Source organism: Coloeus monedula, assembly GCF_965178545.1.
Source record: "Coloeus monedula genome assembly, chromosome: 17".
NCBI classification, from domain to species: Eukaryota; Metazoa; Chordata; class Aves; order Passeriformes; family Corvidae; genus Coloeus; species Coloeus monedula.
Genome location: NC_138797.1, coordinates 1,054,823 through 1,078,947, shown reverse-complemented (window position 1 = coordinate 1,078,947; position 24,125 = coordinate 1,054,823). Strand labels below are relative to the sequence as shown.

General features: G+C 53.5%; 1 protein-coding gene across 1 annotated transcript; it reads left to right on the top strand.

The window, feature by feature from the left end:
* The first annotated feature begins 3,689 nt into the window (after positions 1–3,689).
* On the top strand, positions 3,690–9,804 carry AAR2 (AAR2 splicing factor). Its single transcript, XM_082292640.1, has 3 exons — positions 3,690–4,465; positions 5,991–6,220; positions 8,713–9,804. Exons 1-3 carry the CDS (start codon positions 3,718–3,720, stop codon positions 8,878–8,880), a joined length of 1,146 nt encoding a protein of 381 aa, XP_082148766.1. The 5' UTR covers positions 3,690–3,717; the 3' UTR covers positions 8,881–9,804.
* Positions 9,805–24,125: the final 14,321 nt, after the last annotated feature.

Genomic DNA, 24,125 nt, shown 5'->3' with positions numbered 1-24,125 from the left:
TGCTGGTTTTTTGCATTTTTTTGGGGGTTCTGTTAACTCTTCCCCTTCCCTTCCTTATCTTCTCTGTGCACTTGTCCAACCTCTTGTTCTCTGAAGGTATTTAGAAATGGGTTTCATTTCAAACAAAGCCAATGATATGTACATGGCTTCTCATCTCTAACGAGCAGCCTATGGGGTTTCATATGGATGTGCATTTCAGTTCTGTATATTATTCTATATAACGGAGGGGGAGGGAGGGAACAATGCTGAAATAATTCAACAGCGCTGGTACAGACGATACCGACATTTTAAAATTATTAACTCTTGGATTGACTGTGGTTGGTGTATTTGGAGACTCTTAGATCACACGTGGGACTCTGAGTCCTGCAAGAAGGGAATGGGGAAGGTTTCGGCTGCTGCTGTTTGGGGGGAAGGGGAGAGGGCGACAGGAATGTCCTGCTGGCTGATCTGCAGTGTGTGGTGGTGAGGAGGGGCAGCGGTCACCTGGAGGGGCAGGGAAGGCTCCAGCTCTGACAGCCGTAAGCAGGATGGGCTCCCAGCCCCCCCAGAGCCACGGGATCAGCTGGGAGCGAGGTGGGAGCAGCCGCAGGGCTCATGGCTCCCCTCCAGCCCGCAGAGCCGTGCCGGTGGGTGGGGTGGGTTTGCTTTGTTTCTGGATCCCAGTAATGGAGTTACTTGAGTTTTGTAGTAGGGTCAAAGGCAGAGGGGCTGTTTTGCCCTGCCTCGCCCACTACCCGGGGTGTGATGGCAAAGGGCTGGGGACAGCGCTGGCAGGGCCATGGCAGTGCTCCCCTGGCCTGCCTAGGGATGGGCAGTGGAGGGACCGTGCTGTGTCCATCCCTGCAGTGTCCCCAGCAGGCCAGGCTGCACGGGAGAGCCCAGGAAGTGTCAGTGGAGCTGCTCCCAGCTCGGCCTTCAGCCACAGGCTCCCTCCAGGGCTGCCTTTGGAAGGGGACCGTGGGCCAAGCCCAGGGCCCCGTACACTGTGAACCAGGCAGTTCGGGTAGGCTTGGAACCAAAACCAGAAAGGAAAGGAAAGAAATGGGTTTCCTTCTTGGAATTGTCTCTAGCTCCTGCAGAAACAGAAGGGCCCATGATTCTGCACCATTTTGCCTTTAGTCTCTCACCCCTCACACAGACTGTGCCCAGGGACAGGAGCGTTCTGCCAGCTCCTGCCAGGGCTCGCAGGATGCCCGAGCAGGAGCGCCCGAGCCGTGAGGATGCCGTGGGCAGACCCTGCTCCCACCCTCGCTGTCCCAGGAGGGAGCTGCTCCTGGCAGCTGCTCACCAGTTGCTCACCAGTGCATCCCTGGGGAGTCTTTTCTCCTGGCAGAGAGGTTTCTCCTGCAGGCGTGGAAGGCAAGAGCACGGGGGCTGCTGCCAGTGCCAGCACCACTCCCCAGCTCCAGCCACGCGCCCTCAGAGAGCACAGCCCCAACCTAACAGCACGTAAGGCAGTAGCAAAGAGGCTCCTTTTCTCTTTTGTTTTCCCAGTGCACCCAAGCCAGCTGTGCCAAGCAGTGGTGCTGCCAGGGGTGGTGAGGGCCAGGGTCTGGGGTCTGCCTGCCATGCTGGTGTTCACCAGCACATGGCACAATTCAGACTCGGGGGAGCCCACCTGGCTTGGGCACCTCCACAGCCCAGCCAAGGCCACCAGCACCCTCCAGACTTGCTTTGGCGCTGTGCACAGTGTGGGAAGCGAAGGTTCCCGTGGGAATGAGCAGCCTTTCAGAGTTAGGCTCCCTGTCTGTGCGCTTGGACTGCCGTGAGTTCCGTTTGCAGTGAGCAGCCCCTGGCTCCCCCAGCGTGTTCATGGGTGGCAGTGTCCAAAACATTTTTTTTCTTTAAACTAAAAAGAGAAAAAAAAAAAAAAGGAAAGAAAAAAAGCTCACTGCTTGTTCTCCTGGCGAGGTGTGGCTTTCTGCTGCTCAGACCCAGCCTGCCCATCACCGCGCTCCGTTTCAGATAGCTGGCCACTGCTTGTTTTCTTCCAGGGGCCTTTCTGTGGAAAGGGGTGGGAGACACGAGTGCCTGTTTTTACCCAATCCCACAAATTCATTCTGAACCTGGCCTGCGATTGCATGAGTAATAATAACGGTAACAATAATAATAATAATAATATTTATTTTTATTTGAGAAGCACCTTACCAACCAACTGCAACACTCTGTTGTTCCTTCACTAACTCTCCTTTTCTCTTCCCTTGTTCTTCCTCTCCCCCTTTGGTCATACTCCTTTTCAGTGCTCGGTGGTGTATGCGTGTGTGCTCACTGTTCTTGTATTCAATAAAAGTGAAATAAATGTGTTTGATGCTAAATCAGCCTGGGGCCTTGGTGGACTCTTTCCTACTGAGAGGATGGAGAAATGAAGGCGGAACCTTGGAATGAGGGGCACTGCACATGGAAATACAGGGCTTTGTCTAAAGAGAAGATCGTAGAAATCATGGAATCCCAGAACGGTTTGGGCTGGAAGGGAATATAAAGCTCATCCTGTTCCATCCCTGCCATGGCAGGGACACCTTCCACTGTCCCAGGCTGCTCCCAGCCCCAGTGTCCAACCTGGCCTTGGAGACCTCCTGAGATCCAGGGGCAGCCACAGCTTCTCTGGGCACCCTGTGCCAGGGCCTCCCCACCCTCCCAGGGAACAATTCCTTCCCAATATCCCATCCAGCCCTGCCCTCTGGCAGCGGGAAGCCATTCCCTGTGTCCTGTCCCTCCAAGCCCTTGTCCAAAATCCCTCTCCAGCTCTCCTGAAGCCCCTTTAGGCCCTGGAAGCGGCTCTGAGGTTTTCCCGGAGCTTTCTCCCAGCTCTCCCAGCTGGGTGAACACCCCCAGCTCTCCAAGCCTGGCTCAGAGCAGAGGGGCTCCAGCCCTCGGAGTATCTCTGGCCTCTTCTGACTCACTCCAACATCTCCACGTCCCTCCAGTGCTGCAGACCCCAGAGCTGGATGCAGTTCTGCAGGTGTGATCTCACCCCACCAAGGGCAGATGAAGATGCCAGGTCGGGAATTGCAGCTGGTGGAGCCGGGAGCAGCTTCGTGTCGCAGGTGCTGAGCCTCGGACACAGCGTGGGCAGCGAAGGTGGCTGTGAGAATGCTCAGGATGCAGGGAAGTGGTGGGAACTGCCCCTCCCTGGGGACCCCGACTCTGTCTGTTGTCCCGGGAGGGAGGACGGGGTGTTGGGACAGTGCCTGTCCTGCTCAGGGCTCTGTGTGTCACGGTGACGGTCCCCGTGTGTCTGTCCCGGGGGAGCTCTCGGTCCATCAGTCCCAGGCAGGGCTCTTGTCCGCCTGTCCCGCTGCGGGGCTGGGAGCACGGGGAACCCAGGGGAATGGTAGCCAGCTGTGGGGGGAGGACTGGGGACCGGCTTTGGGGACAATGGGCCAGGGGGGAGCAGCCGCCAGCCACGGAGAGGCAAAAGGGAACAGCGCCGGGCTGGGGGCTGGGAGCGGGGGATGGCCGAGGGGGAAAAGGGACCGAGGCGGGGATGAGCGGGGGCAGAGAGCGAACCGGGAGCAATCGCGGGACAGTGCCCGCTGTCCGCTGGGCACCGCCGCAGTGCCAGCCCGGGCAGCCCAGGCCGGACACCTCCCCACCGTCGGGCGGGGCCGCGCGGCGCGGAGGCTCCTCCCGCCGCCGTGCCGGAACCGCCGGCCCCGGATATCCGGGCAGGGCCGCTCGGTGCCCGGTGGCGGCGGGGCCGTTCGGAGCGGCGCGGCCATGGCGGCCCTGCGGCAGGACCCCGAGCTGGCCCGGCAGCTCTTCTTCGAGGGCGCGGCCGTGGTGGTGCTGGACGTGCCCGAGGGCACCGAGTTCGGCATCGACTACAGCGCGTGGGCCGTGGGGCCGCGGTTCCGCGGCGTGAAGATGGTGCCGCCGGGGCTGCACTTCGTGCACTGCAGCGCGGCCGGCGCCGGAGGGCGGGACGCGGGGCCGCGCTCCGGCCGCTTCCTCAGCCTGCGGCGCCGCGAGGTGCGGGTGCTGCGCTGGGACCCCGCGGGCGAGGCCGTGCGGCCCGAGCCCCCCGAGCAGGGCGAGGCGCTGCGGGACAGCCTGCGGGAGCTGGACCCCTTCCTGGGGCCCTACCCCTACGAGACGCTGAAGAAGTGGGTGTCGCTGAGCAACTTCATCAGCGAGGCGGCGGCCGAGGAGCTGCAGCCCGAGAGCGGCCAGATCTGCGCCTTCGCCGAGGTGCTGCCCGAGGCGGCGGGGCGGCACACGCGGGACCGCGCCGGACAGCGCCGGCCGCCGCTGGGCGCCGAGTGCCGCAGCTACGCCGAGGGCCTGGCCCGGCTGCCCCGCATGCGGCCGCGGGCCGGCACCCAGATCCGCTTCTCCGAGCTGCCCCGGCAGGCCTTCCCCGACGGGGCCACCCCCGAGGAGATCACCCGGCACAGCATGGACCTGAGCTACGCCCTGCAGCGCGTGATGGAGCAGCGCTACCCCGGCCGGCCGCTGGGCCTGCTCGGTGAGCACCGGCTCATTGCTGTGCAAAGCCACGGCTGCAGGGTGGAACCTGTGCCTGTTCCCGGGCGCGCGTCTCTTCAGTGCAGCACAGAAGTTTGTGGAGTTTTTAGCAGCCGTAGGGGCTGTTCCCATTGCCTGGAGGAGACTGAGGCCAGATCTCCTCGGGGGCTGCAGCTCCTCCCGAGGGGCAGCTGCGATCTCTGTTCTGTGGGAGCAGGGAGAGCACCAGAGGGAACAGCTAGAGCTGTCAGGGAAGATTTAGGGTGGATGTCAGGAAAAGGTTCTTCCCCCAGAGGGTGCTGGGCACTGCCCAGGCTCCCCAGGGAATGGGCACGGCCCTGAGGCTGCCAGAGCTCCAGGAGCGTTTGGACAGCGCTGCCAGGGATGCCCAGGGTGGGGTTGTTGGGGTGCCTGTGCAGGGGTAGGGGTTGGACTGGATGATCCTGTGGGTCCCTCACAGCTCAGGATATTCCGTAATTCTTTTCCATGACTGGTGTGAAGACATGGTGCTGCAGCCCAGATTGCCCCAGATTAAGCCAAAAGCAGCAGTCACGGTTGGCCCTGTGTCTGGCACTTGACCTGTTAAGTGAACCTCTTGTGGACAGATCTTACAGAGTCCTGGGTGCATCAGGTGGGGATGGACACCCCTAGACCCTTGTTCCTGTTTGGTTGGGGAGGGGTCTGGGCCTCCCAGCTGGTGGTGCAGTGACCGGTCCCTCCCTGGCGCAGCTCCGTGTGTGCTCCATGTGCTGCTGGTCATAGTGGCAGTGTCCGGCTGTGCCAGCCCTGCTGTGGGCACCAGACCTCCCGGAGCTCAGCTACTCTCCACCCTATTTTACAGCCTGTGATAGAAATACTGCATCTGTGGAAGTCCTGGAGTAGGGTTTTGTTTTGTTGCAGGATGGAGGGAGAAGCCCTCCCAGCTTCCCAGCTGGAACCCAGGTTGGGAATAAGCCTTTGTTTGTCCCTTTTTCCATTTTTTGTACATTAACATTATACAATTTATTCTTTTTCAAAATTATCCAAGACAACTTTAGGATGCAAAGAGAACAAATTACCTTAGGGAAAGGTAGCAAAGCAGTTGATGCCAAGCATCCACTGCGATGAACCCTGGCTCTTAGTTCAACAAGGCAAACACACTTGTTGATGCATTGCTGACCTCTCCCAGAAATCCAGGACAGTGGCATTTGCAGTCCCATGTGACTCTGGGCACTCAGCACAGGCAGGCTGAACACTCACAGCATAACAGCAGGCTCTGGCTTGAGTTTGGCTTGTGGTTTGGTGTTTGCTGTCTGTAAAGTCCCTCCAGTGCTGATAATCACAGTCACAGGTGACCTGCCCCATTCTGCTCTGCTTTGCTCCAGCTGGAGAGCAGCACAGGGTCAGTGTTTGGAGTATGAATTCACTTTGCAAACGCCAAACCAGGGGTTGTACATCATTTGCAGAGCTTTGGGGAGGGCACGTTCCCAGGATACCTGTTTAGTCTTACGTGCTTTGTTTTGTTTCCCTTCTCTGAACCCACACAGCTGAGCTGCAGTTTGCCTTCATCTGCTTCCTGATTGGGAACGTGTATGATGCCTTTGAGCACTGGAAAAGACTCCTGAACATCCTGTGCCGATCAGAGGAGGCCATAGGGAAGTACCAAGACCTTTACATCAACCTCATTTCCGTGCTGTATCACCAGCTCAACGAAATCCCAGCAGACTTTTTTGTGGACATTGTCTCCCAGGACAACTTTTTAACCAGCACCTTACAGGTACCTTTGTGGCTGTTCCCTGAGAAGTGGGAGTGGCAGGGAGGGCATAAGGGGCATCAGATTAGGGAAGAAGCTGCCAAAGGAGTTAAGTTTCGTGGGAGATGGGAGCCTGCCTTAGCACTCAGGGATTTTCTTTCACTTTTTCCCTCTGTTATTCAGCAAGAAGTTCAGCTCAACAGCTACAAGAGAGGCAGGGCAAGTGCAATGTGATTTCTGTTTAATTTTTTCCAAAATGCCATTCTTTCTTAAAAACAAAAATCAACACAAAAGACTTTGGCATAAAGGACTGATGATGCTGATTTTTGGGCAGCTGGAATGGTTTGCTCAGTGTGCAGGGAAGCTGCAGCAGAACGTTATTGAGCTAAGGCCACTGATAGCATTTAAGAAGCTTTTCCATTCCTTAGCACAGCTGAGGATTTCCTGTAGTCAGGTTCTTATCCAGAGGGAATTTATGGTTAATGCAGAAGATGCTCCTGCTGCTGAGACGGGGGGGCAGGTCTGTGGCTCAGCCCCAGTGAAACCAGTTACTCCCACTGATGGTGACTGTGCTGGCAGTGCAGCAAACTGGCTTACTTTACCAAAAAAAGCCCAAAGCAGACACACTGATGAAGATGAGCAACAGGAACCAGCCCTGCAGGAAGCTGTGGGCAGTTGTGTTACAGGTGCTCTCAGTTTGGTGCCCTCTCCTTTGCCAGGGAACAGTTCCATTCCTCTCTTTGTTAACCCCAAGTTCTTCCTGTAGTTTTGGGGAGGGTGGAGGTGTTTGGGTGTAGTTGCTGGGTAAAATGTTTGGGGAGGCATTGCTTCAACTGGGATTCTTACAAGTCTCGGGGGGGGTTTAGTTTATATTTTATTTCTGTTGGTAGATTTTTTCCATCCCACTACAGGACTGGACAGCCCAGCTCTGTTTGCAGCACACTCAGAGCAGTGCTGTCAGTTCACAGCAGTACCCAGAATATGGCAACCAGCCATTCTTTCCCCCTGAGGGGAATTTAGGAATTTGGGGAACCCTTATTGCTGGTTTTGGCTGCCTGAGTCTTGTCCACCCCTGGGCTCCATCAGTCTGTGTCTTACTCCCTCAGCAGGAGCTGTGCTGGTGTCAGGATCACCCTCAAGCCCTGGCAGGGGTCACCACATTCCCAGTGCCAAAGAAAAGCCTTGCAGACTGAGCCCTTCCTCAGTCAGAGCTCTCCATTTCTCTGCTCCCATGGGATTTCCCCGCAGTAGTGCCAGGGAAGCTCTGGGCCTTTCCTTACCCCCATCTTTACATGCAGACATCAGAATTCTCTGCCTCAGCTGGCCGTGGGCAGATGCTCAGAGCTGTGGGGGAGGGCATTGTCTGTGCAGCTTCTGCTCAGCTCTGGAAGCAGCAACTTTATTTTTGGAGTTTGATCCAAGGCAAGAAGAGCAGAGCACCATCACCAGTGACTGTGCAGCACTACCAGTGCTTAAAAAAAAAAAAACCTTGGTAAAATAACAAATTTAATGTGCAGTTCATTGAGAAGAAGTGGGAACTATCATCTTCTAATCCATTTTTCCATACCAGCAGCATTGCTGTGTAAGAGCTCTGTTAGAAAGAGGCAGTTTTCCAGTAGAGTGAGCAAGGAAAACGCAAATGTTCATCCACAAAGCAACGGACTTTGCTGCTCACTGTCAGTGTTTTACCCAGCTTTCAGTAGGTCTCTCCCAAATAAGAAGCTGCGTTTTCCCCAGAGGAGGTTTATTTTTATGGAAATTAGTTCTGGATCACAAGTTCAGGAGGAGCAGAATCAGGCTGATCAGAGCTGGGCTCTGGGGCTGGGTGCCATTACTCACACAGATACTTTCCCTCTGAGGTGCCAGCAGAAGCTGGATTTGGGACACGTTAATAGGTTTGTGTTTGGGGGATGGACGGCAGGGGTTCCTCCAGACTTCAGCACCCTGGGCACAAGGGAATGGCTGTGCTGGGGATAACCAGGCTTTTTCCAGACAGCTCCCATCTCTCTCTTACATTCAAGACCTTTTCATCAAGTTTCCTCTGTATCCTAAAGACTTGGTAATACCATATGAAAAAATGCTTTGGGAGATCTCTACCCATGGGAACAAAGGGTTCAGTTATCTACTGGCCTTTTGGACACTTGCTGGAAATTGGCTACTAGTATTTTAATTTTTTTAAATTCCTTCTGCCAAGACATTTTCCTTAGCTCACACTTTGGCACATTTCAAAATTCCACAGTACAAATTCAGTTACCAATACACTCCTGCTTCAGTCAAAGTTCTTACCTGAGTGCAGACATTTCTGGTGCTGACTCAGTGGTGTGAAGGCACAGGATGGGTTTAGGCTGTGAGGTGAGTGGTGTGGGCTTTGGTTGGGTCCCCCCAAAGCTGGAATAGTCCCAGGGTGGTAGATCCTTACCTTGCTCTCTCCTGGTGCTCCCTGGTGTCTTTGTAGGGAGGAGATGTCCAGCTGGTGCCATGGCTGAGCTCTCCCTGACCTCTGCTCGTTGTTTCAGGTGCTGTTCTCCTGCACGTGCAGCTCTGCTGTGGATGAGACTCTGAGGAAAAAGGCTGAAAAGTTCAAGGCTCACCTAACAAAGAAATTCAAATGGGACTTCGAAGCAGAGCCTGATGACTGTGCCCCTGTGGTGGTGGAGCTGCCTGAGGGTGTGCAGGTGGACTGAGACAAAGGCTCCTTCAGGAGCAAACAGCTTTTGAAATGACCCTTTCCTCCTCCAACCTTGCCAGCTTCTTAAGAGATGCTTCTGAAGCTGATCCTCTTTCTGCTGGAGAAGCAGATGTGGGAAACCCAGGAGGATGCTGAGCTTTGTGAGGAGACCAGACGTGTTGGAGGACTTTGAGTGTTGCCACATGGCTGCTTCAGACCCCTTGGGGTTTTCCCAGCCCTTCTGCAGCATCTCCTCACAGAACATAACACCACATTCAAAGTCACTGAATCATTAAAGCTTCAAAAGACCTTTCAATATCACAGAGTTCAGCCCTCAATCTAACACTGCCAAGATCCTCCTGCACTCAGCTGTCCTCTGCATCCCCGCTCCCATCTCCTGCTGGGCTGGGGCTGATGCCCTGCCTGGAGAGCACCTGTGGTGTAGGGGTGTAAGCCCACTGAGTGGTTCTGGCAGCCCAAACCCAGGCTGTGAACTGAAGTTCAGCTCTTTTGGGCTCGTGTTGCACTGGTGTGACCACGACTGTTGCGCTGCTGTGTGGGGTGCTCACTGTGATTTATCTGTTGGGGAGGTGGCTCAAAGCCACGGCAAAATTCCTTCAGTTTTGTACACCCAACACCTCAGTGTCTCATTCCTGTTCCTCCCATTCTGTTAAACCCTTTTGTATTTGCTGCTGCCACTGTTTTACCTGGTGTAAAAGAATGTGGACAGTTGGGTGACAGGAAATAGTTACTGGACTGTACTCGCCCAGGTGTTAAAGAGCAGAGCCAGCATGAGATAAAGGATCAGATTTCCACATGAACTGGATCCCCTGTTCTGTTATAACTGGAAATCCTATGGTTTTGCTCAAAAACAGTGACTGAAAATTAACAGTTTGTGATGGTCGGGTTCCCATTATGAACTGCACTTTTAGCAGCTGAGAAAAGAATATATTTGTACTTCCATTGTGGTGGGTATTTTCTTTTTGCAAGGCTGTAGTAGGGACAGCTGATCATAGAATCCCAGAATGGTTTGGGCTGGAAAGGACCTTTCAGACCATCCTGTGTCACTGCTGCCATGGGCAGGGACACCTTCCACTAGCCCAGGTTCGTCCAAGCCCCGTCCAGCCTGGCCTTGGGCACTGCCAGGGATCCAGCTTCTCTGGGCACCCTGTGCCAGGGCCTTAGCACCCTCACAGCCAAGAATTCTTTCCCAATATCCCATGTATCCCTGCCCTCTGGCAGTCCTGTCACTGTCTGACTTTATAAAATGTCCATGTCCCTTCTCTTTATAAGCCCCCTAATATCTCTTTTTATCTCTTACTAGACCACAGAACAGGTGGGGAGGAGCCAGGCCATGGGACCACTGTCCCTCTGTGGGGCAGGAAACTAAGCAGCAAACCTTCAGCTAAATGCAGGTGGAGATGCTCAGAATCCAACTGCACTCCCACTGCACACTCGGAGGGAAAAGGGAAGTGGGCACATAGGAAGCAGTTTGTTGGATGTTGACAAGGTGGGGATGTAAATTTGGGGGGGGACAACGGTGGGAGTCAGCAGGAAGGAGGGTATGTGTAAAAGGCAAGCGGCAGCATGGAATAGAGGAATATTTTCTTGCCCTTCCAAAGCCTTAGGTGATGACAACACTGCCCCTTCCTCCCGCTGAGATGAATGTCGTTACTGAAAAGCGAAAGAGAGACTGTGTAAATGCACAATGCTGCAAGCCAACCAGGTGGGATTTGCAGCTCTGGTTCCGTGCTGGATTGGGCTCAGGAGCATTGTGCAGGGGCACTGAGGCGTGAGCTCCACCCACCTCCTCTCCTGGGAAGAGCTGTCCAGCTGTCCGGCTGTGCCAGGGGGCAGACTGGCACCATTCCTGCCTCTGAGCTGTGCTTCTCCCACAGGCTGGGGTGGAGCAAAGCCCTGCTCAGCCCAGGTGAGGCTGATCCCTTGGGAATCAGTGAGCTGGGTATCCCCATGGCTGCACTGATCCTGCAGTCACTGTGCAAAGCCCAGAGCGAGCATATCCACCCCCAAACTGCTCTTCCCGTCCTTCTCCCTGCTCCCACAGGCTCAGCGATGTTGGACAAATCTGAGTTTTCAGTCTTGGGGAGTTTTCTGGTGTGGAGCCCCTGGGCTGTCCTGCACCACACCAGAGACTGCTGCTTCCATCCACCCTGCAAATTCAGACATGGAATGTGCTGCCTGAAGCTGTGGGAGCTGCCTGAGGCTGTGGAGAGTTCTCTGAGGCTGTGGGGAGCTCTCCGAGGCTGTGGGGGGCTGTCTGAGGCTGTGGGGGTCTCTCCGAGGCTGTGGGGAGCTGCCCGAGGCTGTGGGGGGCTGTCTGTGGCTGTGGGGAGCTGCCCGAGGCTGTGGGGAGCTCTCCGAGGCTGTGGGGAGCTGCCCGAGGCTGTGAGGGGCTGTCTGAGACTGTGGGGCTGTCAGAAGCTGTGAGGGGCTGTCAGAAGCTGTGGGGAGCTCTCCGAGGCTGTGGGGGGCTGTCTGAGGCTGTGGGGAGCTCTCCGAGGCTGTGGGGGGCTGTCTGAGGCTGTGGGGAGCTGTCCGAGGCTGTGGGGGGCTGTCAGAAGCTGTGGGGAGCTCTCCGAGGCTGTGGGGAGCTGTCCGAGGCTGTGGGGGGCTGTCTGAGACTGTGGGGGGCTGTCAGAAGCTGTGGGGGGCTGCCCGAGGCCGTGGGGGCTGCCAGAAGCTGTGGGGGGCTGTCCGAGGCCGTGGGGGCTGCCAGAAGCTGTGGGGGGCTGCCCGAGGCCGTGGGGGCTGTCCGAGGCTGTGGGGAGCTCTCCGAGGCTGTGGGGGGCTGTCAGAAGCTGTGGGGAGCTCTCCGAGGCTGTGGGGGCTGTCAGAAGCTGTGGGGGGCTGTCCGAGGCTGTGGGGGGCTGCCCGAGGCTGTGGGGGCTGCCAGAAGCTGTGGGGAGCTGCCTTCCTGTCACAGCATGGCACTACTCCCTTTTTTTATTGGGAAGAGAAATGACACATTTTGCTCCAATGGCTCACGTGGCTTCCCCTGTAACTTCCACCACGTGCTGCTCACTGCCAAGGCAGCAGCCCGACCACTTCTGCCGTTTTTGGGGTGGATCGGTGCCCATGATCCCGTGTGGCACAGGGAATCACTCCTGGTGTAGTTCAGCGGTTCAGGTTGGGTTTGTGCAGCTCCGAGGCAGCGATGCCTGCAGCCCTCGAGCAGCACGGATCTGTGTGGTGTCACATGTGAGCAGGGGGCTCTTGCTCTTGTTCTCTAAAAGCAAACAAGGTGAAAAGGGGCAGGTGGGAAGGTGTGGAAAGCTCGGCAGTGCTGCAGTTTTAAATCTGGAGTCAGCTCAGGGTTAATTATTTTTTGAAGCAGCAACTCTTCCTTGGGGCTTTCTCTTTTCCTGCTCAATGCTAAGTTGAATTTTTGTTCATTGTGTTATAAATAAAGTATGTAATTCATGCTATTATGTATAAAACTGAAATGTAATAAGACCATGCAGAGACAGAGTTTCAAAATCCCTCCACCAGCCTGGCTGAGAAAAAAGTTTCACAACACTAAAAGAAGTTCTCTCACAGATCTAATCAATAAGTGAGGATTCCACCTAGGTGGGGTTGGATCTTATCACCGGGACATTGACACCATGACGACTTGATCACCACCTTCTGATATCTACATCTCATCTGAAAAGGAATCGCACATTCCGGGAACTAAAAATAACTGTTCCAGGAACCAGAGATGGCCCATCCATCATCAGAGATGGCCCTTCCATCACCAGAGATGGCCCACTCATCACCCAGGATGGACAATTCATCAGACCCAGGAAAGGCTTTGTGCAGCCCAACTTCGGGACAAGAAAACTTCATGAATATGCTAAAATTACGAGAAGAATAGAATTAATTCGGACTCTGCCCAAAAACTGTATTAAGAAGGAGCCAGCCGAAGCAGCACTCGTGAACTTGGGAGGTCTGGTGCGATAGAGATCAGATCTATGCGTGTTCACCCAGCTCCAACCCCGGGCTCAGGGCTGCTTTTATCAATCGTGGCTTTTGAGACCGATATTTTGGTCACATAATAAATGTTATTTCTTTATAAATTTTGATTGGGCAGTTCTGTTTATCTTAATTGCTCAGTGTTTTGCTGTGGCAACTCTGCCTGTCTCTGTCCACTGTGGTTCAGTTCCAGTCTTTTTCCGGTTTTATTAGGTTTTCCTGGTGTTTGTTACTGTTGTACCCTTATCTTTCTCCAGAAATAACACAATAGAAATCCATTTGTGCCTCCAACAACTCCCAGGAGGGAAAGGTTTTTCAGGGTCTCTTAGACACACACCACCTTTGTTTGGAGCAATGTTTATATCTGCCACTGCCTTGGCAGCTGGGCATGGCCTGCACCAGCTGCTGCAGATGGACTGGCTGGCACCGAGCTCCTGGAATATGGAAAAAGATGGAGTGGAGCTCCTTGATTCCTCTGAGAAAGGAAATAATTTACCCCTGTTACTGCTGGTAATTGTCAAACAGCCACAGAGCGGCGTGTGGGGCCGCCCTGGCCCTGGCAAAGGGATGTGCTGTCTTTGGCCACTCCTTCCTGGTGTGCTCAGCTATTCCACAGCCACTCCTGAATCCTGCACCTCCTGTCCTGCTTTGCGCTGGGATTTGGGAGCCTGTCCCTGGAGACAAGTGTGGTACAAACCAGGGTGGAGCTGGAGCAGGGACTGGGATGCTGCAGGGAGCATGGGCTGTGCTGGAGCCTGGGATTAATGCACAGGAGGCACTGACTGCGCAGGGGCCTCGTTAGGACAGCGCTAATGACGGAAGGCAGCCTCGATGCAAATGAACTCCAAATGGGTTAATCAATAGGAGGAAAAAATCCATGGAGCCGCTGCTTTGGGTGCCCTGGTCCCACTCCTGCCCTGCCCGTGTGTTCCCAAGGGAGGAGCTGCATCAGGAATGTCCTGCATCCTGCAGGGTTGGCACCTTCCCCTTGCCATGGAGCTGAGCAGGGGCTCCAGCAGCCCTTGGCCACCGCAGCTCGAGGGGCTGCATGCACTGGGAACCAAAACCCTGAGCCACAGCTCCTGCCAGGCCTGCGGACAGGCGGCTGTCAGTGATTGAACACGGACTTCGCCGGGTGCTTGCAAAGCCAAATTTTCTTGCACAAGGCACAGCTTTATATACTGTTACAAACCAACAGTTCAGCAGCTACACAACTTCAGTTTCTAGGGTTACAGGTTTTACATCTCCAACGACGCCCGATTACAATCTCCTCGCCCAATGCTTTGTTTCACCTCCTGCTCTTTGTCTTGCCTCTGCCAGATGCAGCCTGCCCGTCTCTCCCAAGGCCCCACAGCAGACAGAGCCATTCTCCGTGGTGACACTCTGAACCTCCACACCTCCCCCTTTCCTCTTCAGCAATTAAAACCTGCAAAAACTCTATGTCTATGTGGGTCTAACATGAAGGGGGAGGTGAAACCATCGCTCCAAGGTCATCAAAGCTCGTGTTCGATGTTTTTGCGTTCCCAGTCCTCGCGTTGGTCACTCTCAGGTGGCGTTGGTCTTTTCTCTCTGTATGGGCGAATGTTCTTTGCAGGGATCCACTTAGGTCCTGTATCTGTGGAAATGCAAGCATAACCTCTCCCCCATGTAATAAGAGGGAAAGGTCCAAGTACTTTGCCTGATTCCAAGTCCTTTACTAGGACTGGGGCTTTAATTTCAGTGGCTGCTGCACTCTGTCCAAAATGCCACATTATGGGCGGAGTTTTGCTATCTGAATAGCAATTTAAAACATTAAAAACATATAAGGCTTTGTGTAATCTACCTTGCGGTGTTGCACTCTTCATTCCCCCTCTCTGTTGCCCCAATAAGCGTTTTAGTGTACTGTGAGCCCATTCTATGAGGGCTTGTCCTGTGGGGGAGTGAGGAATTCCTGTGATATGCTGTATTTCCCATGAGGCAAAAAAGGTAGCTAAAGAATAGGAAATGTCCACAGGGCCATTATCTGTTTTAACTTGTTGTGGCACACCTAGAAAGGCAAAAGCAGCTAAGAAACAGCATTGAGCATCCTTTGCCGCTTCCCTTGCATGGCAAGATGGAGATAGGGCTCCTGAAAATGTGTCCTGAAAAGTGGAGGAATGGATGTATTTTAAGCAACCAAATTCAGGAAAATGTGTAACATCTGTTTGCCACAATTGGAGGCTCTGCAAACCTCGAGGGTTAATTTCATGCAAGCTGGGGGTAAAATGATAGCGCTGAGAGCCAGGGCATGCAGCAACAATGTCTTTAGCTTGTTGATATGTGAGTGAAAAGGATCGTAGCACGGCAGAAGCATTTTGGTGGAAAAAGGAGTGGCTTAATTTGCTTGGGCAAACTGATTAGCTAACACCTCTATAGGCAATGTCAAAAGGTCTGCTTGTCGGTTACCTTCTGCAATAAAACCTGGGAGAGTTGTGTGTGAGCAAACATGCATAAAACAAAGTAAGGATTTTTGTGGTTATCTAAAAGAAAAACAAGCTTCTGGAGACAGGGAAAAAGTAATGGGTTAGTAATTTCTCGCAAAACTGCAGATTCAGCTCTTTCAACAATTCCTGCAACACAAAAGGAACCTGTGATAAGATTAAAGGGAGTAGTATCCCACCTTTCAAAAGCACACACAACAGCTGCCAGTTCTGCAATTTGAGGGGAACTTGACACAATAGCAACATCTGGTGTCTACTGATGGGTGTCTGAGTCCATCCACAGAAGCACAGATTTGTGTGGTAGTCCTGACCCATCAGTAAAGACTGTCAGGGCTTGCAGAGGAACTTCAGACAGCATCGGTGTGGCTAATAAGTTGAATGAAACAGTCAGCAAGTGGTGTGCATGCGGATGTGAAGTAAGCTGACCTGTAAAATCACATAAAGCTATTTGTAAAGCACCTGAGTTTTGTAGTAACCAGTGCAAGTAAGGTGAAATCACAGGCAAACATATCTGCATAAAATCTTGTCCTGCTAGAGCAAAAAGGCGGTTCCACGCTCTGATAATTAACATGGCAAACATTTCATGCTGTGTGGTAACAGTTCTTGTCATCTGATGTGGTAAAAAGACCCATTCAATAATTAGCAGAGGATCTGGTGCAGAAGGATCCCATTGGTAAATTAAGGCATATGGCTGTTTTGCTGGATTCAAAAGGATTAGGCAAAAAGGTAGTTCTGGGGCATATTGAGATGCCTGCCTTTTCTGCAAAGCCTCAGTGACCTTCTGCAGGGCCTCAGCGGCCTCTTGTGTCACTGTGCGGGGTGACAACAAATTAGAATCTCCTTTCAACAAGGCAAAAAGAGGGGCAAGTTCTGCATTTGAAATTCCTCATAGAGGATGTGCCCAATTGATAGTCCCAAGTAATTTTTGTGCATCATGAAGTGTAGAAATTTTTGTCTGTAATTTCAAGGCTTGAGGATGAATGGTCTGGAACTTGATGCGCCAGCCCAAATATTGCCAAGGGGGATGCTTTTGAATTTTTTCTGGGGATATACACAGTCCTGCTTTGTTTACAGCATCTGTGGTAAGGGCTAGGGCTTTCTCCATGAGTTGATGGCTTTCAGCTGCAATTAAAAGATCATCCATGTAATGGTAAGTTAACACGTCTGGTACTTATTGACGTACTGGACTCAAAACGTGCTACAAATTGCTGAAAAATAGTTGGGCTATAGTTGGAGTCTTTTCTACACATCACAAGGGCGGCTGGAGAAAGCACAGTGTCAGCTGCCAGCCCCTCCATGGAAGGGGAACCGCTTCCAGTAGCAGCTTTCTCTTTGTTAGTTTTTTCTGGGCTTTAATTCCATTATCGCCCTCCAGGCAGGCAGCATTTGAGCGGCCACCTCATCTCCTCTCGTAGTGTGGTCCCATGATATATCTCCCACCTCATCCCACACCTCTGATGTAAAGGCGCTGCTCGGGTTTAGCGCAGGCACTTTAGTGATATGCGGAAAAGACTCTACTACTGGAATAAGTAGTAAAGTAGGTATGTTTATTCCAGCACTGGGACACACGGGGGATAGCTCCTCCAAAACCATGCGTGCCGACAGCTGCATTCAGCTTGGTATTTATCAGGTTACAAGTTCCATAGTCATTGAGTTGCCCAGTACGCCTATACATATTCATTACCTAGCTCCCCTTAGCCTCACCTCCTATTACAATAAGCCCAAAAGTCATTTACATCCGCGTTGCACTTGCGCAGTGTCGTCTGGTAGTTGTGGGCAGGGGTCTCTGGGACAAAATAAAGGGTCTTCCTCCTTCTGAACTTTTCACCTTGCTTCCCTGCGCATGCTCTTTATGTTCCTGGCCCAAGTCCAAACTTCAAGGCTGGTTTAAGTTAGTTTTAGGTTCAAAAACAGGATCTTTGGTCAAGATTCTTCCCCTTAATCAATAGTCTTCTATCTTCTCGTTCTGCTTTGGTAGGCGCAATAAGTGTTGAGCAAGCTGTATGCATTGCTTTTAACAAACAGCTTCTTAGCAAATCATTTAACCTCTGCTTCCCCCTCCTCCCTGTGATTCATTAGAAGCCACCCGACGCAGCATCATTTGAAGGGATTGGGACGGTACAGACTTTCCATGTTTTTAAAGTAAACGAAATATGAGTTCAAAAACATGGCTGTCCGATGAGGACTGCCCAGCCCCATGTCGTCCTCCATAGCTCACCTACAATTTGCAGGGATTATCACTGGCCAGGTTTCTCGCTTCTCTCAGCAGCACTCCAAGTCCCGCGGGGCTCACCAACGGATGTGCAGATCGGCGTGTAATAAACTCCTCACCCGGGGCACCATCTGTTGTTGATTGATCACGGACTTCACCGGGTGCTTGCAAAGCCAAATTTTATTGTACAAGGCACATTTTTATATACTGTTACAAACTAACAGTTCAGCAGCTGCAGAATTTCAGTTTCTAAGGTTACAGGTTTTACATCTCCAACGACCCCCGATTACAATCTCCTCGCCCAATCTCCCATTAACTCTCCTGCTAGTTGTTTCACCTCCTGCTCTTTGTCTTGTCTCTCCCGAGGCCCCACGCCAGACAGAGCCATTCTCCATGGCGACACTCTGACCCCCCACAGGCAGCAAGGGCCAGGGAGAAGGAACCGGGGCTCCCTTCCCTTGGCTCCATCCCAGGGCTGCAGGCGGTGCCTCCTGTGTCCTGCATGGATCAAACTGGGAATGTTTAACAGGGGTGCTGAGACATCTCCCAGCCTTCAGATTCCTGAAGCCATAACCCTGGAATGCTTCCTCCCTCGATGAGAGAGTTGCAGCTCTTTCACAAGGGCCAGGCAAGGCTGACCTGGAAGGAGGGAGGTGCCAGCAGTCAGGAATGCCCCTGTGGTGCCCCTCTGCAATTTGCTCACCGTGTCTGCCTGGAAAAAATTATGTCTCTTCCTGTCACAGCCATTAAATAATTCAGGAAATCAGCTGGTATTTGTAAAGGAGTGATGGTGAAGAGTGGGGAAATAAGGGGAGGGAGCCTGGAGCCCCTCAAACCCCCTGGGCTGGAGGTTGGGTGGCACTGGTTGCCCATGGCACGTGCGGGGCTCCCCAAAACGGGACATAGTTCTATACTAAAGGTTTCAGCATTTTTAGTGTTTTTTCCTCCTCCAAGGGCAGGTTTAGCCACATTTGTTGGTTTTTAAAAGCAAAAGCTGCTTCTCATCCCTGGCTGTGGCAGCTGTGCCTGCACACATTTGGGGGAGGGCAGCAGAAAAGGAATTGCTGTGATGTTTATACATTACAGTAAATACAAAAGCAAGTTTCAAGCTTCTAAATAAATAAATAAAATAAAAGGAAATCACTGTTGGGTTTTATTCAAAAATCCTTGATTCCTCCCTCAGCTGAGGAGCTGCTGGAAGTGCAAGGAAGAGCCTGGAGCACCCAGGAAAGCTTAACTTGGGCATAGCTGTGGGCACAGGGGAGGCTGAAGAGGTTTGGAGAAGAGGTTTGGAAAAGACATATGTCAAGGATATTATTCTTGAAAAGCTGGGTTTGGAAAAGACATCCCTTCCCAGCAGATGTGCATTTGTGGAGGTTTCAGACGATGCACGAAACAAGAGCTGTTTCTTTTGACTGAGCAGAATTGGGGATTCTTTTTGCACTTGAGCAAGCGAAAAGGTGGCCATGTCTGTTGGGAAAGGATCTCCAGGGGACAGGAATTTCCTTGAGAGTCTGACCTCTTTCATCCTGGGAAGATTTTTTTTTTTTCTCTTTTTTTTTTTAAATTGAATTATCTTTGTTTAAACAAAGGCATGTAGTGACAGGACATGGGGAATGGCTTCCCACTGCCAGAGGGCACGGATGGATGGGATATTGGGAATTGGGAATTGTTCCCTGGGAGGGTGGGCAGGCCCTGGCACAGGGTGCCCAGAGAAGCTGTGGCTGCCCCTGGATCCCTGGCAGTGCCCAAGGCCAGGCCGGACGGGGCTTAGAGGAACCTGGGATAGTGGAAGATGTCCCTGCCATGGCAGGAGGTGGGATGGGATGAGCTTTAAGGTCTCTTCCAACCCAAACCATTCTGGGATTCTAAATGGTGGGAATTCCCAATGACTGCTTTTCAGGAGTTGGGTGCCCCAGGCCAGCCAGGACAGGAGTTCCCTGTGGGACTCTGCCCTTGCTGTGCAGTTTGCTCATCCCTTCCCTGGCCTGGCTAGAAGCTCGTGGGTTAAATGTTCCAGGAGTAGCCCTGTTAATGGTGGAGTTCTTATTGCTTCCCCAAAAACACCTTTCCTTGTGTTCTGGGACAGAGGGGCTGCTTGTTCTGCCTTTTTGGGGAGGGTTCCCATGAGGAGCATCCAACAGCAAATCCAGCTTTGCTGTTAAAATTTGGTCAGATGGAACAAATGCTCCCTGCAGAGGGGGAAAGCTGCTGCTGTGCAGAGCCGGGCTGGCAGAGCAGGAGAGGGACCTCTGGGTGGCTCCATCCTCACAGCTTTGGTGGCGGATGTTGGAATTTCTGCATGCGTGCTACAGGAACAGCTCTGTGTCCCTGATTCGTCCGCGTGTGTGAGCACTGGGCTGCAGGGGATCCTCGTGCCTGGCTGGCACAGCTAGCAGGAGACAGTCCTACTCCAGTCATTCCAAGGAATTGTTATCCAGGGTTATCCCTGGGAGCACTGCCTCATGGCTGAACGCTGTGACATGTCCTGAGCTGTCCTGGACATCCCAGCTGGGAGCCGGTGCTTCCCACGTGCCCCCGTTCCTGCTGGTGTGGAAGGGGCTGGCTGCTGCAGCCCCCAGGATTGCCCGATCCATGGAGCACCAGGGCAGGCTTTGCAGTCCTGCAGGAACCTGCATTTCCCTCCAGGCACAGCCCGACTGCTCCCAGTGACAGAAAGTGAATTATCCTTTAATAAGGTTTGATGGAGGATTTTATGGGGCCACATTGTGTTCACTCAGTGCTGAAACCCTTCTCTGGGCAAGTTCTCTGCCCTTCAGAGTGATGAGAGCTGCTCACACACATGCTGTGGGGTGGGATCCCCTGCTCCGCCCATGGATGGCTCTCTCCAGGGACACCTGTGGTCAGCGGCTCCAGAGCAGGGCAGTGACACAGGCTCCTGCCACAGGACTGCCTGACCACCTCTGTGAGATCCACAAATGTCCCTGGAGTGAATTCCTGGCACCTGGGCAGGAGAGGATGGAGAAGGGATGAGCTGGCAAACCTTGGGAGAGGAGAGGAGCCTGGCAGAATTGCTGGGTGACCCCTTGGGCTCGATTTTTCTATTTGTGTGAAGTACAGCCTCCTGTCTGGGAGTATTTTTGTTTTGTTTTTCAGACAACCACTTCAGGATTTAAAAAGCATCACTTGAGAGTCTGCTGAGCTCCACAGACTTCTGAGATACCTTGCCTGTGCAGTGAGCGCAGCAGGGAGCAGTTAAACACATCACCCAGCTGTGCAGGGTGGTCACTCGGGGCCTCTAATGGCCTTATTTCATTAGCACGAGCTCGCTGGAGAGGGCTCTGCATGCTCAGCACTGCTGAAACTTCTCACTGCCCAAGTGTGTTCATTTAATGGACTGATTTCCTTAACAAGACCGATAACCAGTGTATCTAATGTTCCTTCTGGGGCTCTCACTCATTTCATTCCTCAGCAGAATCGGGTAGGTCAAGAGCTCTCCTGCATTAGCAAAAGATGTTCCACCTTCCTTATTATCCACTGTTCCCTGCAAAGATTCTTTTAAACTCCCAAGGGAAAAGCTACCTTTGATTTACATTTTTTTTTCTTCCTCTCCCTTTCCTTCTTCAGTAGCAAAACATTTACTGCTTCTTCAAAAGATGAGACAACTCCTCTGATTGTGGCAAGGGTCCTCATCCAGCTCTAACAAGACTCAGCTCATCAGCCTCCCCACACTTCAGGACAGGGAGGAGATGGAAAGAGATGGAAGGAGATGGAAGGAGATGGAAGGTTTTGTCGTGTGCCAGCAGTAAACCATTTTTTTTTCCATGGTCACCACCCAGTTGTCACTGAAACTGAGGGAAGAACAAAAACCCTCCAACAACATTTTTAGTGTTAGAGAATCAAGGCATTACTCTATTCCGGCCAGGATGTACCACAGAAATCATCACATCCACACATTGCCCAGGTGTGCAGAGAGAATCATTCCATGGCACATGGCTTCTACTAGATTTTCCACGTACTTATACAGTCAAAGCCCGTAGAAACTAATGGTTCAGTGTTCGCTGGTCCCACGTAGTGCAGTTCTCAGTATTTGGTCTCCTACTGGTTATCAATCTCTTTGCCTTCGATGTTGATTAGGTTCTCATTCTTGGTTTTCTTATCTCTCTTTTCCCAGACCAGGTGTCTACGACCATGCCAGGGGTGATGTTTGGAGTTGATGGTCGTTAATGGTCATTACCTTTTGTGTATCTGCTGTGCTACTCCCAGTCTGCTGTGTTGTTGAACTCATCAGACCTCGCCTGGCGCACCAATGCCCTGAAAAGAAATTTCAGTTCCCTTCCCCCGTGCCAAGGGCGAAGAAAACTCCTGATTAAAGTTATATAAAAAATGTTAAACTTGGTATAATTTTCACCCCAGTGAAAGCTTTGCCTGTGCCCCCAGGAGGGTCCCTCCGAGCTGTGTGTGCAGCCCGAGGGGCTCACAAAGGGCGGCTCCCGTGTGTGCAGCACACAGCTGCAGGTCCTGGGCAGCCGGGCGGGTTTGGGCTCGGCTTCTTTCCCTGGGTCCTCCCAGCGCCCCTCGGAACCTCTCCTCTCCCTCTTGTCCCTGGTGGGTGATGGGGGGTGAGCGGTGAGCGGTTCCTGCTTTTGCAGGGCGGGAGGGGAGGTGCTGGAGAGAAGAATCCCTGGGAAAGGGCTCAGGGGCTGCCCAAATGTGTAAAGCGGTTGCAAAGCAGGTGTAGAGTGCCCCGCGAGGCTTGGGCCGGGTGTCCCCTGGGTGTCCCCAAATCAGCTCTGCTCCCCGGCAAGGAGGTGGGCTTGTTCTGGGGGGTGAGCAGGGCTGGCCGCATCCAGCCCGGCTGCTGGGACAGGACCTGCTCCGCCCTCACTGTGGTGCTCGTGACAAAGGCTCGTGGCCACCAAGGGACACCAGCAGCAGCTCCACTTGTCCTGCGAGGAGTGGAGGTGAGGGAAGTGCTCAGGAATGGGAGCTCCTGGTCAGCTGCTGCCTGACGACTGCTGCGCACCCATCCCCTGAGTCTGTGCCCGGGTTTCGAAGCTGTTTCTCCTCCTCCCCTCGCCCCTGGTGTCCCCCTTTGCTGCTTATCCCGGCCTCTCCTGCTCCTGTGGCTCAATAGGGAAATGCAGCGGTGGAGAGCTCCGCGTGCCTTTCCCGCCTCCCTGACGCGGTTGCTTCCCAAAGGGAATGGGAATGAGTGTGTGGGGGATGCCCAAGGTTCCTGCCATCGTCCCCTGGCCCCTGCTTGGCACAGACCTGGCACAGGAGGTGTGACAGGAGCCTGTCCTGTGTGATGGGACACGGATGTGTGACCAGCACGAGGGGCTGCTCCTCCAGAGCCACAGCAGCAGTGGAAGAGCCCTTGGCCCTGGAGAACCAGCGGAGGCAAGGGCAGCGATGGAGGCTGGTTTGCCAGGGATGGGGGCACAAATTACATCTGGCTCACCACAGGTGTGAAGCAGGCGTGGAGGTGCTGAGGTGGCTGAGGACTGGAGGGACCATGGGCTGGGTTGAGGAGGGGCTGGAAGGATTGTGCTGTGCTCCCTCCCAGCTTTGGAATCCCTGTGTGGCACCAGCAGCCCAAACACACGGTGGGATCGCCAGGAGAGCACTGAGCCCTTGCAGATGTGGGGAGGAGAGCAGTGGCTTGCTCTGAAGACCCTCCCACGTGCAGATGGTGGCCTGTGGCATCAGGACATGAGCCAGGAGTGGGTTTGAGGAGGTGGAATGCAAATGCTTGGATTTAGCAAGAAGACACGAGGAAGGCAGTTTTGGGGGATGTGTGAGGTGGGATGGGGAGCTGTGTGGACAGTGGCATTTGGGGGAGGCGAGGCAGGTGGTGTCTGGCATGAGGAAGGACAGCAAAATCTGACAGGGCTGAGTCTTGATGGGACAGAACAAGGCGGTCTCTGCCTCCCACACCACAGCTCCTCCTCCCTGGGATGTGCTGGGACAGGGCTCTGCCCCTGTGAGCAGCCAGGGAAAGGTCTCTACAGCAGGGCCAGTGCCCATGGGAGGACTCAGTTCAACACTGGGAAGGCGGCTTGGCTTGGAGGGGCAGGATTTCCCCAATGCACAGCAGGGTGAGGGAGCTGGGAGCCTGTGCTGTGTGTGCAGCCCCAGGACTGGGGCAGAGCCACAGGGACATCCCTCTGCCAGCCCCACAGCTGGGGGTGACACGTGTGTAAGGAGTGACCCTGCCCAGGGGACACCTCGATACTGCCCTGGACTCCGCTGTGTGCTGGGCAGGAATTGGGCACCAAAGCAGCAACAGCCCATCAGTCCCACAGGCTGTGCTGGGTCTGGGGGGTGCAGGCTGCCCTGGGGGGCACCTCCTGGCAGCAGATGGGGGCACTGGTGCTTCCCTGTGCCCTCTTGGTGGGCAGCAGATGCCCCAGGCAGTGCAGCTGCCATGTGATGTGAAGACTTCAGAAATAATCCTTCTTGTGTCCTTCCAAGCAAGGAGAGCTCATGGAGAGGACAACAGGAGGAGCTTTTCCTGGAGGTGACCTTTCCTGGAGTGGTTCTGCTTTCCTTCCAGCCTGCCTGGACAACACCTGTAGGATTTTCCGTTCTCTCACAGCAGCACCTGAAGCTGCTCCCAGAGGAGCGCTGGACTCTTGTGATGCTGACTGAAGG

Bases quoted from the DNA above. Each gene is read 5' to 3' on its own strand.
- AAR2 (XM_082292640.1), top strand. From the start codon at position 3,718: ATGGCGGCCCTGCGGCAGGACCCCGAGCTGGCCCGGCAGCTCTTCTTC. The intron at 4,466-5,990 runs GTGAGCACCGGC...GAACCCACACAG, and splicing joins CCGGCCGCTGGGCCTGCTCG to CTGAGCTGCAGTTTGCCTTC. The intron at 6,221-8,712 runs GTACCTTTGTGG...TCGTTGTTTCAG, and splicing joins TTTTAACCAGCACCTTACAG to GTGCTGTTCTCCTGCACGTG.